The following is a 20,529-nucleotide window of genomic DNA, read 5'->3' on the forward strand; positions in this document are numbered from 1 at the left end:
TAGGTGAGTGCAAGGGACAGTTGCAGGTCAAACACAAGATTGAGTGAGATAAGTGACTATATTTTTAAGAATACTCATGTAATGGTAGCTCTGATATAGAGCACTGTATTGTTAGATATGTACTCTAATAAACGCCCACACGGCTTTAGCCCACCTACCTAGATAATGATCTCTTCTAGCAAATTACATGCAATCCTTCTCTTTTAAACTGATTGGAAATCAGAATGCCCGCATTTATTTCATTTTGTGTTCTGCTGCAGAAAGGGGAGGAAGTCAACAGAGTTGCGTTTTTGTAATTCAAAATCAGTTTCCATGCTGGGAGAGTATAAGTCTTATCAGAACACGGGCTCTCTACTTGTTTTATTGTACCCCGCACAAATTAGCACACCATTCTTAATGCAAGTTAATGCTGCAGCCAATAATAAGATAAGACACCGTAGTTGAGCTTCTTAGGCTTTGGAACCCAAGTAAACCAAGTGCTTTGAATGCAGATCAACTAATGCACAAGGGAAAGGAGACTCGCAGTTATCTTTGTAATCAGAGAATCATTAAAGAGATAATTGGCTGCCTATCTCTCTGCACAGAATGCCACCTCTCTATTAGCTGTGTTGTTGTGCAATGTTCATGGCGCTACTTTACCAGGATGGAGTTTCTGATGACGATCGCCTCCACGTCTGCCCACAAGAGGTTTGCTTATTGTTAAATCTTAGATGATGCAGGGCTGTCATCTTAAATACTCTTCTGGGCATAAATGAAATATTTCTGGAAACCTCATAACACCTAAACGCATCATTTATAAAAATGAAGACTGGTTACATACACAGAAAATTAAATAGGTTGTCCCATTGAAATATTTTTGTTGGTGGACATTAGGCAAATGTAAAACTATGGATGACTATGGAGCAGTTAAAACTTAGAAACAAAATAATACGACTTAGCTTGCATATGTCACAGGAAGCTTCATAGGCAGTCATTGAAAGGGATTAGCACACTATTTAAAGGCGATCTCCCCAGCCCTTATTCTTATACTTAGATACAAATTGTTTTCCCTTTTCAGTTAAGAACTAATATAAAAAATCTAATTCTGTTTTTCTGTGAGCTGCCATCTTGTTTAAGTTTCTGCCTCTATAGCGCTAGAAGTTTGTGCAATGTCTGCTAAAACAACACGTAGAGATCCCAGGAAGTGTAGTGCAACTTCCTGTGTGGGCTGATAGAGGAATTACAATGTAATCATCAGTGAAGGATCATGGGAAATAGGAAACAAATCTATGAAATTCTTCTGGTGGAAGCAACTATGATATCAGAGCTGGAAAATATATCTCAATATGTTAAAAACTGAACATTAAAAATAGATGTCATAACACAAGTGATGAATGGCTCTCGGTGCTTAATTCAGTTATGGTTTTATCTCAGATATGAGAAATCGTTTTAACGGTATTGGGTGTTGGCACCGGCTGCTAAGAATTGCGTGGTTTGTGTTAATACTCATGCAATAAGGCTGCATACCAGAAAGACATGGGATAGTGCATGGCGTGATACTTTAACAGTATAAAATCTACATGTTAAAAGATAGAAGAACCATAAATATGTATAACCTGGAGCAGAGAAGTGACAAGTGAAAGAAAATATGATAGAAACTGTCAAACACGTCAAGGAATTTAATAAAAACAGCATATATTAGAAAAATACCAAAACAAGATGTGCCATCAAGGTTGGAGGTGGTGGGATAATGGAGTACGCAAGGAAGTATTGTTTTGAAGGGAAGCCATTGCACAAGAGGACTGTCCACCCAGTGGAACAGGTGACACTTTTCTTTAGGAAACAATATATTTAGGATATACAAGCGATGTGTATAAAAAAGGGAAAGAGTTAGAAAAAAGTGACAACTAGAAACCAGATGGAAGAAAAGCCCTAGTAGCCAGGCCAATGTTATGTTACCTGCTGTCAGCGTCTGTGTTACTGGATTAGGCCAAATAAGCAGAATAATCAGATGTGTCAAAAGCCAAAGCCGAAAAATGAATCTCCAAATGAGTGAGAAGAGAAAACCAAAATGATACATCTTTAAACAGAAAAATGTAATGCATTGTTATGCACAAAACAAAGCAAACAAAGTAAGCAACCATATTTCTGGCACATTTTCTGTATATGCAGGTGGAAGAACCACCAGGACGTGTTATTTAAATATATCGAGTGGGTACACAAAAATCTAGAGAGGGATCAGCTGTGCCAATAAGTCTTAAATCTAAGAAAAACAACACAGAAATTACAACTAAACACCAGCAGAGAACAGATAAGAAATATGGAAAAGTTGTAATTCTCCTAGAGAATCATATTTTATGATTTAAAGGGACAGTCCCATGCGGCTTTACTATAAAAAAGCTCCTTATTCTTATTTTACTTACTTACTTTAATGTGCATTCATTAAACCTGTACAAAACAATAAACTGTATGCAATAAACAATAAACTTTTGCTGTAATGTTGTTGTGTGAAGACAATATAGAGCTAAAATAGGGTAAATTGTGTTAATGTACAACATTATGGAATGGATTTACTTAACAGGTGTCCCTGCCTGTATATTAACATACATAGTTAATTTTCATACATTATTTTTAATCCAGCTACTAATTTGTCAAAATGTATCACCATATGCAGAATTTCCTGCAGTTCAGGAACAAAACCTTTGACATTGCGTTGGCTGCTGTCAGTACTCACACTATTGTCATAGTTCATAGCTGCCATTAAGAAAAACACAGCCCTCTCCGGAAAAGAGTATTATAAAAAGAGTCCACTGAGACTAAACTAGCTTTAACTTAATTGTGAGTGCACGCTTGGGCACTTGGTTATATTTGGTATGTAAGCTAGAGAGTGGTTTGTTGAGGTTTTTGTAGTGAATTGGATAAATGTCATCATTAAAGACATTGGCTGGTGACCGGTGTGACAGACCTTAGCAAGGTAGCCATTTATACAGTATCGATGTTGCCTGAGTACACAAATGGCACAATTACACGACATACTGTCACAATGTACGGTGCGTAATAAGCAGAGCAAATAGAGTTAATAAAAATGATACGCTTATGTATTCACTATGAACAGCTCATAATCTAAAGTCAATTACATTTTACTTGGTTTGCCTTCCGTCCAATTTAACCTACCAAGATAAAGACAAAAAAAAGATTGATACTTGCTGAGGCAAATGGGAGAGCTGCTTAGCACCAAGCTTAAATTAGGGGGGCAACTTGGCCAAGCCTACATATGTGCAACATAGTTGGAACTTATAATGTATTAAAGTTTGCATACTACCAAAGGGAAAGCAAGAAAAACAAGACACTGTCACATCTAATAAAATGTAAAATGATATAAAATGAATGTGTTATGATGCCCATGCATAAAACAGGATTGAACCTTTAACATCAGTTGATTACGTGTGACCCATCTCACCTGGTTGTCATCACTTCTTCAGTCTGTTGAGTTTTTCCTCCTTTTAAGTCACTACTTTGAACTATGTCAGTTACTCTATTGAATACGTTTTGCATTACATTCCCCTCTCACTATGTCTAAAGATAACAGTTTCTTTCTATAATTGTAATAAAAAATGATGCTTCCCTTATTTAACTCTTTGTTTTACATAACATTTTTATTTGTTGGGATTGAATCTTCTTAAAATGTTATTATTGAGGCATTTTATTGAGTTATATTGGTGTCGCTTGCCGAACCAGAGTGGGACTTTTTATTGTGTGTCATATTTATTGTTTATCCACTATATGTACCTCGCCTCTTTCCATTAGAGTGATAACATCTACTTATTATTGTAATGTCTTTTATTCTGTACGGCAGGACTCCACTCATTGCAGCCAGTGTCATTGGAGGACTCTTCCTCATAGTCATCATGGGACTCAGCTTTGCCGTATACGTTCGGAGGAAGAGTATCAAGAAAAAGAGAGCTCTCAGAAGGTTTCTGGAGACAGAGGTAAGATGATCCATACTGCAAAGACTAAAATTATCTTATCATTTGCTATATGATCTTGGAAGTATAAGGGGTCACTCAATATGATATTTGGAATGGATTATTCATTACCCAGATTACGAGATATTTATAAATACCTTCCTGTATAATTGCACAATTGGACAACAAAGCAAAATGTCTTCTTCACCGAAGCCCTGTTATTATAATGAACACGGTTAACAACAGCTAGAGATACATTTTTAGATGAGTTGGGAAAAAATGTGTATATATATATATATATATAAAAGGCTGATGGATTATGTTTTAGCATTCAGTAGCTTGGAAAATAATTAGGCCTTCCATTAGGCCTTCCATCTTCCCTTTTCCTAGCCACAAATACAGGAAAGGATAATTTAATTATCATTCCTTATTTATAACAGGACCAGAAAACTTTGTAGAGCAACCTGAGATTTAATAAAAATTTTATAAAAGTACAAGTACTATACATTACATGTCTATGTGTTTAAAATGCCATGTCATAAGTCCCTGTTAGTGTAATGGTCAGGTGTCCCAATATGTTTGTCCATATGGTGTAGGTTACATCTTATATATAACACTAAGGATAGTAGCAGCGTATAGCTGAGTAGCATATAGCATATAGCTGTGTTGCTTATATCTGTGCTGAACCAGTACAAGTACTATGCATACCACCTATGTAGGGCAGTAGTTTACATACAGAGACTCTACTGGTTTATCCCCCCCCCCAGAAAACAATTAACAACTTTACCATGTAATACTATAAAAATATAATTTGCCAAACATCTCCTAGCTTCTGTAATTGACTGCATATCCCCTCATTGATTTATTTATTTTCTGATCCCACTCGTGATATAAACTAGAGGTACATTCATGGAAACATTTAATTGGACACTTCATCATATGCACTTTAATGCAAATGGTAGCTGTTTGAAAAGGCAAGGGGGATTCTGCGGAATTTGCCATATGCATCCCCCCCGGGTATTTTCTATGCTATACTTACCTACATTTGAGTGCTTTCCTGACACTGATTGGCTGCTTCAAGTAACCAATCAGTGGCGAGAACGATCAGACCACGGAGAGGAACTTCAGGTGCAGGACCTCCTTTTCTACCTATTCTTGGATTGACTCGGATCTTAGTGCACAAACCCCATAGAACAAGAGTTATAACCGGTACAGTATTAGCCAGCCCAATATTTCTTGTCAGTTTTTGATGCTCTCGTTGGTAATGCATTTGCATTTTCTTTTGTTTTACAGTTGGTGGAACCACTAACACCAAGTGGCACAGCTCCAAACCAAGCACAGCTGAGAATCCTAAAGGAAACAGAACTCAAGAGAGTGAAAATCTTGGGATCAGGTGCTTTCGGGACAGTTTATAAGGTTAGTACCTTAGTAACTTTAAATGTTAAGCAAACAGCAAAGAGAAAAAAAACGTATGAATACATAAGATACCTGTGATGCATTAGGCACATGCATAGAGATACAGTGGTCCAATGATGATTGGTTACTTTAGTGATAAAAACACTCTTCAAAGTTTACACCATACTCATCCCATAGTCTATATTATTTTTTTTCACAGTCTTAATCTTTGGTAATTTCTCCTACTGAAGGACGATTAACATTTCAAAGTTTTCAAGAAACTGAAGACCTACTTATTTTAGGCACATAAGCATACACTGAACCTAATTACTGGGCGTGTAAATCATTTGTTTGCTTTGCAAACTATAGAAACGATTGACTCAGTAATTTAACGAGAGTTCTAAAATCCATTATGTTTTAGAAACCGGTAATTTGACATTTTAAGTCACGCAGCATTATTTCAGATGACATTAAAATTGATTCATGTCTGTCAAGTTCAATATTTGCATAATCTTGTTTTATTGATACAGACAGGGGAAAGCTGACATATTTACATTGATAAGAACTACAATCCACATCAGACAAATACCATTTGCTTCATATACCAAAATTCAGTCAAAAGATAAAAATATAGAATAGACAATTCTAAAATCATCATTTACCAATTATATCTTGAGCTAGTGTTATATTTGCTATTCTACCAACTCTGCGGAATAAGTAACTTTTAAACTGCTTAACCCCTTAATGACAATTGCCGGTTCTGGCACGGCACGGAAAAACAAGTAGATTATGACAAATGACGTGCCAGAACCGGCACGCCTTTAAACGGGTGCAGAAAGCGATCTACGTTCGCTTTCTGCACCCAAATGGCATTGCTGTAATGCCTCGACCTCGAGGCATTCAGCAGCGCCACGATGGGCACCAGGGGCCATGTCTGGCCCCTCCCCGGGGCGTCAACAACCGCCATACATTGTATGTCGGCGGACGCACGTTTTAAAAGCGTTTAGGAGGCGATCAACGATCAACTTAAATGGTGTCGCTGGAATGCCTCGAGCGACACCAAACACTTACCTTTTGATGGACTGTGACCGCTCCGGAGAGCGGTCACAGCCGCAGCTGCCGATGATCTTCGCCATCTGCAAGATGGCGGCGGCCCGGGAAAAAAAACAATAAAGGTGAAAAAGTTCGCTAGACGGTCTCCTGACCCTCTAGAGAACTCTGGCTCCACTTGCAGGTTGAATACAGGTACTGCATTCAACCATGCAAGTCAATGGAGCCCAGCTTTCTAATCACAGTGTGATTAGTAAAAATAAATAAAAAAATAAAATAAAATTAATAATAATTAGAAAAAAATAGTAAAAAAAACAGTAAAATGTAAAAATAATTTCCCACTGATGTCACTATCAGGGGAACCTTCAAGTTGAAAAAAAGTTTTAAATTTTTTTTTTAAAAAGGCAAAAAAAATAAAATATATATATAAAAAATATATTTTTGTGAGCAAGTCCTAAAATTAGCACATTAGCTTACAACAATTCTCGCATGGAAAGAGTTAAAATACTGGCATATTAAATGCCCATGGGGTGTCTACTTTTAAAAAATGTATGATTTGATGGGGTAAATTGAATTGGCCGGGTTCAACAATGTCCCAATTAACACGGGGGGAAGGATGGCCACACATCTAATTTCCAATTAGAAAAATGCACACGTACCAAATGTGGCCTTTTAGTTCCCCCAAAAAATGACAAACCCATGCATGTCGGGTATCACTGCGCTCAGGAGATGTTGCTGAACACATATTGGGGTGTCATGTGACAGCGGCATAAACCAGGAGCTGTAAATTCATACATAAAGTAGGTGTGTGGAGGAAAAATACACACAAAAAAATACTACTGCAAACTTTGAAAAAATTCTGGTGGTAAAATGTGTGCATGCAAAGAGTTAAAATACCAGCATTTAAAATACCCTGGATCCCCAAATGCCAAAGTTCAACATTGAAAAATGCGCATGTCCCAAATGTGGCCCTTTTGCCCCCAAACAGCCAGGCAAAATCATTCATGTGAGGTATCGCTGTACTCAGGAGATGTTGCTGAACACATATTGGGGTGTTTTGTGATAGTGACATATACCAGAACCTTTTAATTCATACCTGAAGTAAAATGTGTGTGGAAAAACAAATGCAAAAAAAATGACTACCACAAAGTTTGACAAAGGCTGGTGGTAGAGTGCATGGAAAGAGTTAAAATACTAGCATTTGAAATACCCTGGGGTGTCTAGTTTTCAAAAATATATGGCTTTATTGGGCACACTGAAATGGCCCGGCTCAAAGATGTACCAAATAGGGCATGGGCAGTGGATCCCCAAATGCCAGAACCTGTTTATTCATACCTAAAGTAAAATGTGTGTGAAAAAACAAATGCAAAAAAAAAAACTACCATAAAGTTTGACAAAGGCTGATCGTAGAATTAGTGCTTGAAAATGGTTAAAATACTAGCATTTGGAATACCCTGGGCTGTCTAGTTTTCAAAAATATATGACTTGATGGGGTAAATTGCATTGGCCGGCTTCAAAGATACCCGAAATGGCACATGAGGGGAAGAATTACCAGATTTGGAAAAAATGGCTTTGAAATAGCAAAACGCTACCTGTACTTTTTGCCCCATAATGTGTAGAAAAAAGCATAAAAACATAAAAACATTGGGTATTTCTAAACTCAGGACAAATAGTAGAATCTATTTAGCAGGTTTTTTCATTACCTTTTATAGATGAGTAAAAGATTTTTCAACTAAAAGTTAGAAATTTTTCACCATATTTTATACTTTTTGTAATAGTAAATAATATGATACAATCAAAACAATGTCATCTAAAGAAAGCCCTTCTTGTCCTGAAAAAAACAATATCTAATGTGTGTGGGTTCAGTAAACAGGAAAGAAGAAAATTACAGCTAAACACGAGCAGCGCAGAAATGTTAAAACGGCCATTGTCACGAAGGGAACAAAAAGTAAAATCAGCCTTTGTCACGAAGGGGTTAAAGCTGATCTGTTACTTTTTTCTGAAATCTGCTATACACTAAATAAATCTCTGCAATATTGCTTAGAGATTAAAAAAAGGAACATGTATATATTTTAAACCCACCATATGTGTACGCCATATGGAAGGATTATTTCTCCCCATCGAGGTATAGTTCCGCTGCTGTTAAGTTGTTGATGGTTGTTGATTGGTTCAGGCAGCCTGAGGGGGGAGTAGCTGCTTACATAACTGGGAACGCTCTAGATTTGACCTGGAGACTCCTGGTGAAGCTGTGCTTCCTTAGAGCTCTGGATCAGTTTCTTATTTCTCCAATGCTTGGTCATGCTCATTCCCACCTACTCCAAGCCCACGTTCCTCCCTAAACCCACCAACCTAAGGTTGTGGGGCGGTAGCTAAACCCCTACATTTGACTAGCCACACCCACTTATGAAGCCACTCCCCTAGAGGACTTCCCTGGAATGCCCCCGGGTATTGGTGTTTATAACTGAAGTACAAAAACGCATCATTGGTCTTCTCAATGTCACTCGTTGAAATAAATGATACCCTGTTCCTTTTACTGGATGAGGTTGTCTTTCTTTTTTCTTCGTGGTTTGCAGACCTCTGAGAGATGCTGTCTTTGAGCATAACTCACCCCTCATGAGATAATGTACAACCAGTTCATTTTATAAAGTTTCCATGTAAAACACATTTTCTTGAGATGTATTTCACAACAGTCCATTATCGTCCAATTTTATGTTCTCTATGAATATTTTCCAGTTATTCTGCAGTAAGGATGCCTTAAGCATAATACAATTAGGTTGTTTCTTTTTCTTTCCTTTTCTAAGAAGAAAAGTAGAAATTTTTTTATAATTGTTTCATAAAATCTGCAAATGTAGCCTGAGCATTTATCAATTTAACTACATTTGCATTTTTCTCAATATTTCATGGTGTCCTAGGATTATCTACCATTGTAAATGTGGTCACTTTACAGACATTTAACCTTGTATTAGTCAAAAAGCAAGATTTTCCTACATATAAGATAAAGAGGTGCCAAACACATGGGGAGATTCCACCCCTACAGTATGTTATTCTGTAAAGAGCAAGTTATAAAAGCCCATATAAGCAGTGTTAATTTAAAAAGATTTTATTTTGCCAAAAAAGTCTGTATTATTCCTGGTCTCTGCACTTTGCCTAAAATGTCTCTTCTTAGCAAAAAGCCTGAACCGGGTTGTAAACAATTTTGAGTGCTCCTTAATGCTTCATAACTTTCAGAAATAGTTTTTTTTTGTGCAGAATGATAGCATTTTTGAAATGCTAAGAGTGGCTATTCTTACCACTCAAGAAGCTTTCTGCATGCACCAAAAGCTGTTTCCCTCTGTATGCACCAAGCTTTCATTGTCCATTCTAGTCTGTATTTTGAGCAATTAAAAGATAACCTAGTTGTGCAGATATTTTTCCATCTGCAGTTTCTTTAATGGGACGTTCGTGCTGATTTAGTATTTTTTCAGCGATCAGTTAAGCAAAGAAACCTATAAGCAAGTAAGAGTAGGGTGCAGAGATAATCAAAGAAATGGGCTTTAGGATGCCTGTGAAGTGTTCCCCATGGATATACTCCTCTAATTAACACTGAAAATATTAACAAAGGTAAAATAAAGAAAAATTGCAGGACTGTTCTTTTAAAGTTGACAATATGTTGGTGGATTATTTGGCCTTTTTTGTATTTTCTAACCATCAGTCCTTCTGCGCATTTGCAGTACATTAACCTGACACATCTTTTTCAAATCCTAAACTTTAGGTAAGGGGACAAAACCAGATTCTTAAAGGTTATGTTTGTGAGTATGTGCATTCTGAATATTAAGCCTGAATACTTGTGATATCCTGGTACAGTTTGGAGACTATTGCAGTGTGTACCTGTACTTAGAGAATTTAAGAAGAATGATCTGAAATTATTTTGGAAAGAGCTATTATTGAAACATAAGTGTTTAGCTGAGTCAAGCATACTGCAATATAGTCATGGAAATTGGCGGCCAACTTGGCTTTCCTACCTCTTTAAAAGTTGAAACATTAAATGAAACAGTGGTATTAAAGTACCTGGCAATATTTTAGATTTGAAGAATAATTATGAGATTCATGATGCAACCAAGGTACCACGGAAGGACAACCCAGTCACTAAAGTAGACAAAATGTCATGAGAATAAAAGGAGTGTAGAAACAGCTAAGTAGAGGTGACAAAGGATAATATACAGGACAAAGGTATCTGCTCTCCAGGTCAAATCCGATGATACAGTGACACTTCCCTTCCACATAATCAGCATGTTTGTGAGGCCGAAAAAAGCTGAGGGAATAGGATGTTGGTTAAAATGGTGGACTTTCATCTTAAGGTCTTTGCTGAAGGGAAGCCCATCAGGGATATCTCAGGTCTGTCAGAGTATGGCTTATTCTTTGGGAAGCACATACTTTTTATATAACTATTATAAACCAGACTACTAACCACATACGGTGGGGCCAGAGTGGAGACATCGGGACATACACTACATTAAAGAAAATTAGAATAGTATTAAATCATGCATCAAAACAAGAATCTTTTATTATATTAATTGAAATGCAAGTCAGGAAATGTTCTCTAATAGCATTAAATGGGGACTAAAGTATACCAACAAATGCTTGCTGTATAGATGGCATGCTCTCTGCTTCCAGAAATGCGGAGGATGTTTTTTCTTCTATACTTTTTAAGTGGTGTTCGTAAATGGTAGGTGGTTTTATGTAGATAACCGTTTATATTGCTTTAGTTCTCTAGTTAAGGTAATGTTTCTAGCTTTTAAGATTTCATCTAAAAAACGTGCATTCAGTTGAAGGGAGCGGGCTCACGGTGGTCAAACAAAAATGGGAGAAATATTGCAATGTAATTTCCGTTGCAGTCAAAACAACTAAACCCTGCTTGCAAAATAGCAGCAACAAGCTGACCAAGTCTGCGTCGTCCTGCCCACAATCTAGACGGAGACTTTATACAAGAATGTTCTGGCCTGAAGCTGTTTGCATTTTGCAAGTCGGCCTTCTGCAAACACACGGCATTGATATTCAGCTGGCAGACGTCTGGCTATTCTCTAAGGCTAGCTGTATTCTCAGTCACACGGTTACCATGATAGTACATTAGGTACTGTGTGACTATTAAACTGTATGTGTATTGTCATCAATAACCATTTACGTAGCAGAAACTAAGTAAAAACTCAGAGCTTTTGGGCTCAGTTCTATTTACGTTAAACTTTTTTTTTTTGCCAATGTGATGCTAATGCACCTATCTCTCCATCTTAGATACCGATAATCTCAGCTATATTTGAGCAGTTGGTGGTCAGTGATTTTTTTTTACGCTAGTTAATGCGTTCTGCTTTTTGTTTAGTGATGCTGAGTGGATTGGAAAAAAATAACTGGTTTGGTGCCAATGGTGGAAATATTGGATACAACGAACACATGCTGTTTATCTATGGTGGCATCATTTTGATGAATATGGGATGTTCATCAAATGTTTGGTGTGTGTTAAATCCACAAGCCAGTGAATAATACCTGATAACTGATTAATAATACACTGTATTCTATGTCATGATATATTTTCATATGTTTTGAAGATAGTTTTCCTGTTTTATATTTTGTACTGCTCACAGATCATATAGATATCTCCTAGATGTTTGTCTTCTTGATAAATTGTATGTTTGATATCTTGTTTTGAATTATACATTTTGGAGTGACCTGCAAGAACTGAGGATCAGATATAAAATATAAGGTATCTGCCACGTACCTGCTGCCATGGAGAAGGGGGCGACCCCTTCGGTGTTTCTTCCATGGGGAAGGGGAAGACCTCCCTCGACCAACCAGCAGCAGCAGCTGCAAAGAAGAGAGGGACCCCCCCCCGTTCCCCAACTGCCTAACTAGCCGCTGCGGGCCTTGGCTTGTTTTTCATTGATCCAGACTTCCGGTACCTAGACCTCGGCTTGTCCTCAACCTTGATTCTGACTCATCCTTGTGGTTCTGCCTGATATTGTGTCTCTTACTTCGCTGTGCTTGACAAGAACTTATTTGTTCTCAGTATAAGAAATATATACCCTTTATGTGATTATAAGGAAAACAAGATGGCTCTGACACTGTTTTGGTTTTGTGCTAAATTATAATAGAAGGGTGCTGGTTAATGTATTATATTTACCCTGGAAGAGTGGCGCCCCTTTTTTGAACTCTAACTTATCTTCAACCAGATTTTGTAGACTTCATTCACGAGTATGTATTGCAAGGTGAATTGGAAACATGGTTGACCGGGCTGAGCGTCTACTGTTAATAAACAAATACAGCTATTAGCATCATTAAAAGTATTTATTAATGCTAACAACTATTTGTGCATTTAGTTAATCATTCAGAGATATCGCATTTTAAAGTAGTTGGTAATGGAAGCTTTTGCAAAAGGTAGCAGAACTAGAATATCAATTAGTTGCCTGTTCTGAACTCCTATCCTGGACAAATAAACTTCCACCAAAGAAACTTAATAAACAGGGAGAATTTACTCAACAAGAATGACTAATGATGTATACCCTGGCAACAGGAGGTTAAGATATATGTTCAGTTAGTATACGCATTAAACAATTTCTAATGCAAATACATTACTTTTTAATCTGTAAACGCTATTACATAAATATATTTTCTGAACTACAAAATATAAGATACGAGAAAGTGGCAGACTCGCATGTGTATAAAATTCTCCTTCTGTGTTGCTTTTCTTAGGGTATCTGGGTCCCTGAAGGTGAGACAGTGAAGATACCTGTGGCCATTAAGATCCTGAATGAGACAACAGGCCCCAAAGCCAATGCAGAGTTCATGGATGTAAGTAGTCAAATGGATATATCCGTACTGTACACACAATACGAAGAGCACCGGACTATAGAGTAATACACTACAAAGGCTACCTGAGAACCGCAGTCACTTCTTTTGGTCTTCGTTCCAGAGAAGAAGTTCCCATACCGTGACCTGCTCTATAGATCACATTAGTGAACCTAACTCAGCTCCACACATATAGTGTGTAGTAAATCTTGAAAACATATTTCTCCTATTACTTAAGAAGCAAGGATCAGCCACAGTACTTGAATAAAGAAACATGAGCAGTATATTGTTCCTTAGAGGAGCCTCTTCCACCTATCCATCCCTTGCTGTGTTAGTGCCCACGTACCGTATTTGCTCGATTATAAGACAAGGTTTTATTCAGAGCAAATGCTCTGAAAAATACCCCTCGTCTTATAATCGGGGTCGTCTTATAATCACACAGAATGGACGCAGAGAACCCCCGCTACTAGCCACACCTCCTTCCGGCTGCAGCGTAAGTTGTCTACGCGAATCGCGACTGCATGACAGGGGAGTAAGAAGCACCGGTAAGTTGGGGGGGGGGCAGGGGAGTGTTAAATGTGGGGCATAAGGCATTTCTGGAGGCAGAGTGTTCTATGAAATGCCTTTTAACCCCCTTAATGCCACTCTGCCTCCAGAAATGCCTTTTTAACGCTCTAAACGCCACTCTGCCTCCTGAAATGCCTTAAACCTCCCTATATGCCACTCTGCCCCATAATATGCCTTTTAACCCCATTAATGCCTGAGGGGCATATAGGGGTATAAGGCATTTCTGGAGGCAGAGTGGCACATAGGGGGTCAAAAGGCATATCATGGGGCACAGTGGCATATAGGGTTAAAAGGCATATCATGGGGCACAGTGGCATATAGGGGGTATAAGGCATTTCTGGGGCAGGTTGGAAAATAGAAGAAAATAAAACCAAAATATTTTTCTCAATCATAGCTTTTATTAAAAAAAATAGTTTACATGAATTAACATTTACTGGTAAAACTTTTTTCCTATAGGGTCGTCTTATATTAAGACTTTTTCTTTTTTTCCTAAATTATTATTCAGATTTGGGGGGTCGTCTTATAATCAGGGTTGTCTTATAATCGAGCAAATACAGTAATATGGCTTCTTGGTTAACCAGTAGAAACATCACTTTGATTTGTAAAGAAAATAATTAAAAAGACGGTTCAGTTGTATGAGATTGTAGAAACATATTGATCTAAGAACTATTTGACTACAATTTTGGTTTTGCTCCAAATTTTAGAATACTTCTATATAAAACCAAACCACTTGACAAGGAGCATATAGTATTTTTTCCTTTTTAGTTTAACACTATAGGGTCAGAGGCTTAGATGTAGTGTAAGGAAGGAATGTAATATTACTTTACAAAGAGAGGGATAGAAAAGTGGAAGAAGCTCCCAGCAGAAAAGATGAATACATTAATAAGACAGGCATAAAGTTATCCCGAATCTAACACAAGACCAAGGGCTGAATAAGGTCTGAGACTTTACATCAGGAAAAATTATCAGACTAGTTCTTATCTGTGGTCCAAATTTTATATTTTACGCTAACATAGCCTTACAATTAATCATTTTAAAAAATGCAAATTATACTTCTCACACACGGTAGGAGTAGTATGCTGGGTTAATTACCACCTTTTAAAACACTGAGACCAAAGGTAAAAGCAATAAAACATTTGCAGGGCAAAAACTGACAGTATATATAATTATCTTACAAGTTATTTTGTATAAAGATAACATTTGGATAGAATAATTCATTTCCAAAGAACTACTTTTTTAAAAGAGACACCAAAGCTCACTCAGATTTCAAGTGTTGAAAGCAACTCACTCCCTGCACAATGATGTGCAAGCTGATTGATTCGATTCATTTAAGCTTTGATTTCTTCTGATTACATTTGCTTGCGGCAGAAAGAGGTGTATCCTTAGTTTACCTTCTAGGAACACATTATTTTTTTAATGGCACATGAAAATTCAGATACAGAACCTTGTTTTACTACAGACCGTTAGACAGACGTTAAACACAGGCTGCTCATTCACCTGCTCGCTTCTATTAACTGCTTCACCAGTCTGTGTAAATCTGTCTTTATGGCCTGTAATTATCTTTCATCTGTCCTTTCTTTACCTGTTTGAGATGTTGTAAAGACAATAAAGATGCTCGTTGGAGAGGTACCATCTAAAAGTTAGGCCAGTGATGCAAATGTTACTATTTTCCTCTACCTGTGGTACATGTACCCCGTGTAGTATTCCTTATGGAGTCAGAGGGTTATTTGACATCTATTTAATGATGTTTGATAAAGATCATTTGTCTTTAGGGCCACTTGTTCAAAGCACGCTTTATATTAGGGTGATTGACATGAAAAAATTGCTAATGGTGGCACTTGGTTGGGTGAACATTGAGGGGAGATGTTTGACCTTCTTGTTTTATACATTTCTGTGAATATAGATCTAAATGTTGGAGCCATTCTAGCTTACTAACATGCTTCCAGAAATATATAAAGCCACTTCCATGAAAAGAAACTTAGAACCAAATATCTTGCTGGAAAGAAGAGGTTAAGGTACTGATATATTACGCATTTAGGAAAATGCAAAGCAAAAGTAATTTGGCAATGGGACAGTCAGTTTTTGCGCCCCTTACCTTCTTTCTAATGGATCCCTAATGACTGTAATGACATAATGCGTGTTAGTAAATAGATTTCCTGATATCCTATTCAGACGAGAGATGAACGGAGTAGCATTAATGGGAAAGAAAGCCTTACTGACCTTCGAGATCCACAATACAAGCAATTTACCCTAAAACTACCTAACTAATTTCAGATGGAATTTTCCATTCTGTTCCTCACAATGAGGCTGTTTCTAAGGTAACACGTCTGGCTAGGTGACATAATTACATAATGAGATTCATTACCCTTCTTTCCATGGAGCAGGTAACAGTGTTCGGGAAGCTCTTTTTATTGGTATCACTGACATTGCACGGCTGCCATCTTTCTCTGGGCTGCATGGAATGAAGATGATGACTCTTCTCCCTGGTGTAATTTTGGGCTTAGTTATTGCAGACTGTGGGAATATCAAATTTGAGTGCATCTTCATAGCATCTTCCGTCATCTCTGCTAACCTCAAATAGTCTAATCTAAATAGAATAACAAAAGACCATACAGACTGAACATGGGCTATATATAAATTATGATGTGTTCCCTGTAGTGGTTATTATCTTAAACCCTGTGGAGATACCTATATGGATAAAGCAGACATTTATTGGCAGAGGTATACTATAAGCCAGTGGTTCTCAACTCATGGGTCGCGACCCTGTCTTCAGTGGGTTGCGGAGGGTCAGGGCCGTACTGGAGGCATACCGGGAAAATTTCACTTTCCTGGGGCTGCCTTACACATTCTAGCGGCAATCCGCGAGCAGCAGGCTGTCAGGACCGCGGCCGCAACAATCAGGGCCATCAGGCCGCCTGCGGTCCGGCATGTACTTTAGTATTGCTCCCCGACCGCAAAGCAAGTTGCTTGATTGTGTCTGCTTCTAGTGGGAGCTGAATAAAGTTTTTCTCTGATTGCTCCTCCCCTCTTCTTGCTGCAGCCCGCGTGCAGCCTTTCCACTCCCTCATCTTTTCTGAGGTTATTTTTGGGTCGCGACTTAATGACCAAAGACAAATGTGGGTCCTGAGGATACACGGGTTGAGAACCACTGCTATAAACTGTATTAGTGATTGTCTAGGCTGTGGCTGCCTTCCTAAAGACGACTTGTTATTGTCAGTGGTCCTTGTTGCATTCCACTTGCTGCTTTTGTTTGCCCTTTGTGTGTAAATGTTAGCAGGGGAATTTTCGAAGATTGACAGTGTAAACTCATTAGAACTTGCAAGGTAAGATAGAGGCCAAGGGTTGCATGATGGGAAGGGCCGGGGCATTCCCTAGGATTGGTAGGGGGGCAGTGTGTAGGGTGGCCCTTGTGGTCAGGGTCCCTCTCTTTACAAACTGGATATGCTGGGCCCCTTCTCCACATTGACACAGGTGTCCAGTGAGCTATCCCCCCCCTCTGGACCTGTTTAAGAATAGATGTGTGAGGGGACATTGAAGAAGGGGCTGGTTTTGGGGGAGCCAGCCCAGGTACACCAACGAAAGAGGAAGGTGATGGATTCCCCCGTGGGGGGGCATCCCAGGGGTGCCCAGTCAGCATGGCTGTGCTGGGGGATGCCAGCATATTTCACGACGATGGCAAGCAGGCAAGTACGTCTAGGGCAGCCACGTTCCTTTCCCCTCTTATGTTGGTTGTGGCTAAGCCTATGAAGGCATGGCGGGTCAGTCCTGACCAGTTACTGTTATTTTTTGTTAATGATTGTTATTTTGACATAATCCATTGGGATGGTTGTCAGGGTGAAATAGACACTTTGGTCATTTTAAAACCCAACACTGCCCCTGTCGCTATTTAAAGAAACTGTGATTTTGGCAAGTCCCCAATCATGATCTTTGTGTATATCTGGTGTTTTGAAATAGATTGTAAACTCTAGGGAGGCTAGTGATACAATGCATCACAATATTGTGATTTATAGTAGCTGAATATCAATCACCTGGCTGTGAGAGTATTAGAAGTATTTACTGCTATATAACAATAGGGAAGGCTTTTAGGAAGGCATGCTAAAAAACAACACATGGAGGGAGTAGATTAATTAATAAGGAGGGGGCTGACTGAATTGCAGTTGTTATTATGGCAGTTGTTATGTATTGTTTCATATAGTGCCTTCAGATTCTGCAGCAAAGGATTAGTATATAACATAATAAGATGATATACAGAAACAGGTGAGGAGGGCTCTGTTCAAATGAGCTTACAAGTAGCTTACATGCCTTTGGGCCCTCGTCCTCTTACCTTAAATTCTGCTACTGACACAAAACATGTGACTGTTCATCAAGGAAACACAGAGAGTAATGCTTTTTCTGTACAGCTGCTAAAGAGCTTATCCCTCCAGGAGACTGGAGCCCTAGAGACATTAGAAGTCCTGCCTGGTCTCCTAAAGCCCTGCTGGGAAAATACATTAATGGAAAGTTTCATGATGGTGAGCAAGCTACCTGCCTGTGTGTGCAGCATTAGAACCTTCTATAAACTAACGGTAATAAGTGATTGCACAACATGCACGCACATGTTCAGCTGAGTCTATTTTCCAACATTTCTAGACAGAAAGGGATCTCTCTTCCGCGTGATAGCTATGAACCCTCTACTGCACTTACATCATATTTAAGTGTTAATGACAACAGGCTCTCAAAAGGGTACATTTTTCCATTAAATCAGATAATTAGCCCTGCCCCTGCACAAGCTTATAGCATAGGGCCCACTAGGCCTCTATTGAACCCTGACTGCGGATAATGACACAAGGTTTAATCATCCCAGAAAATGTACAGTTCTGGTATTCTTGAGTCATAATGGCTTAGATTTATTTTTTTTAAAAATGATTGAACTTTCTGAAAATAATGGAGGCCTGCTCTAAACATTTGCCTAATTGTGTGCCCTCTTAACACACTTGGTTGCAGCTCCCTCTTTCTATAACCCATCCTACACAAACTGCGCAGAAAGTAAGGGGGCATTGTGTATAATAAGCATCTTTCCATGCAGGCATATTTTGCCATTGGCTGATGTGTCCTCTATGATTAATACACCACTTTACGTAACCCTTCTGAACCAGAGTGTTCCATTAGTCGTTCAGAAATAATTACTAGCTACAAGTGGAAGGCTTACATTGCCAAGGTCTCCCTCTGCTCCTTAGCTTGATGCATGCATGGTTGATGCAAGAGAAGACACAGAGAGGGGGAAGTGTGGTTCCCAAATAGGGACACATTTTTATTTGGTTATAAGTTCTCACAGCTCCGCTCCTACTTTTCTACACAGTGTGGCAGGACGTAAGGAAAGAACATATGAGAAATAGCTGTAGATGTCATTCTTTAATCACGCTTATACTTAAAATCCAGAGAGTGCTCCGTTTACAAGTTACAAAAGTAACACTTTTCTTCACCTTTGTTAGCACAGCTGTGGATTTATGAGGCTGCTTTGTGGATTTTGATAACTCTCATAAACTATTTGTATGCGGTCAAATATCCATAGCACAGAGGTATCTTTGTTCCTTCTGTTACCATATAGGCAGTGATTATGCGCATCACATTATGACGCTCCTTTTTGTGTTTGGTGGTCAACACCATTGATTAAAATAGTTGTTCATTTTATAAATTGGAGAACTTTTTGAATCAAGACTTTTGCTCCCCCCCCCATGTGTTTCATTGAAAACCTGCATCGAACAGCTGATTTTTTTCCACTTTAACATAAATTCTACAGACGTCTGACATCCTCTTTTTGAAAAAAGAATATCCGAAAGGCATAAAAAGGAACTCCAGAGTGACATGGCAATTTGTTTTTTAAATTGTTTTGATCATCTTGCTGCTGGGAATAAAAGGCAAATTACTGTCAAAATGTAAATCCAGGCTATAGATTTACGCACCCCTGGGAACCACGTTAGTCAACCAGAAATCTGAAAAACATATTTTATTAGTTCTCATAAGCACATCTTTAAGTATTATTTTACACATAAATTACCTTAATGTTTGAACTGTGACATTTAGATGAGATAGTGGGATTTGGTGATGGGTTATATGAAATTCCTGGTTTTCTGTGAAAACCACATTCAGAAAAATGTATTGATTTGTTATAATATATATAAATAGTTTATAATATTATTGATTATTATATAATCAAATCAAGGATTTTTAGAATGTTTAGTGGGAAGGCACAATGTATTATTGTGTCTTTACGTCGCACACACATTGTAGTTTTCTTCATTAGAAAGAATGTCTTTATAACTTGAATCATTAGATCCTGGCGTGAGATCTACACTGTTATTTTTCTGAGTAGACAGAAAGGATGTCCGTATGTGAATTGCCCGAGGCTGGTGTCTAGGCTGACCAGAAAATGGCTGGTGGCACTGGCTTCATTAGATGAAATCTTCACAACCACGGGAAGCCTGTGTGGGGCTATGCCATGGTGAGCTGCACTTTTATGTGACTACGTAGAAGAGGCCTTGTCTGTAGCCCACTAGACGTGACTTTCAGTAATCTTTCTCATACAAACAGTATCTATGAGGGAAGAGAAATACATTATTTAACCCATTTGAAGTCAGAGTAGTAATGCTCTTCATCTATGTAATTGCACGGGAGTCAGACATCCTCCCCCATTCAGTAATATATTTAAAAGTTTTAACACCCTAGAGAGGTATTGTCTGTGTTATATATTGTGACAGCTGTTACATATAAATTACAT

The 20,529-nt window shown here is 38.3% G+C and overlaps 1 protein-coding gene across 1 annotated transcript in view; it reads left to right on the plus strand.

Moving 5' to 3' along the window:
* LOC149282405 (receptor tyrosine-protein kinase erbB-4-like) overlaps nt 1-20,529 on the plus strand; it is a 174,723-nt gene that overhangs the window by 118,350 nt on the left and 35,844 nt on the right. Inside the window, exons 17-19 of the mRNA XM_089498277.1 lie at nt 3,836-3,968; nt 5,238-5,360; nt 13,110-13,208. Coding sequence (XP_089354403.1) covers nt 3,836-3,968; nt 5,238-5,360; nt 13,110-13,208 — 355 coding nt within the window. The remainder of the gene's footprint in view (nt 1-3,835; nt 3,969-5,237; nt 5,361-13,109; nt 13,209-20,529) is intronic.

Source organism: Sceloporus occidentalis, unplaced genomic scaffold (genome assembly GCF_023333645.1).
Source record: "Sceloporus occidentalis isolate IW3139 unplaced genomic scaffold, rSceOcc1.0.p SCAF_117, whole genome shotgun sequence".
In the NCBI taxonomy this organism is placed as follows: Eukaryota; Metazoa; Chordata; class Lepidosauria; order Squamata; family Phrynosomatidae; genus Sceloporus; species Sceloporus occidentalis.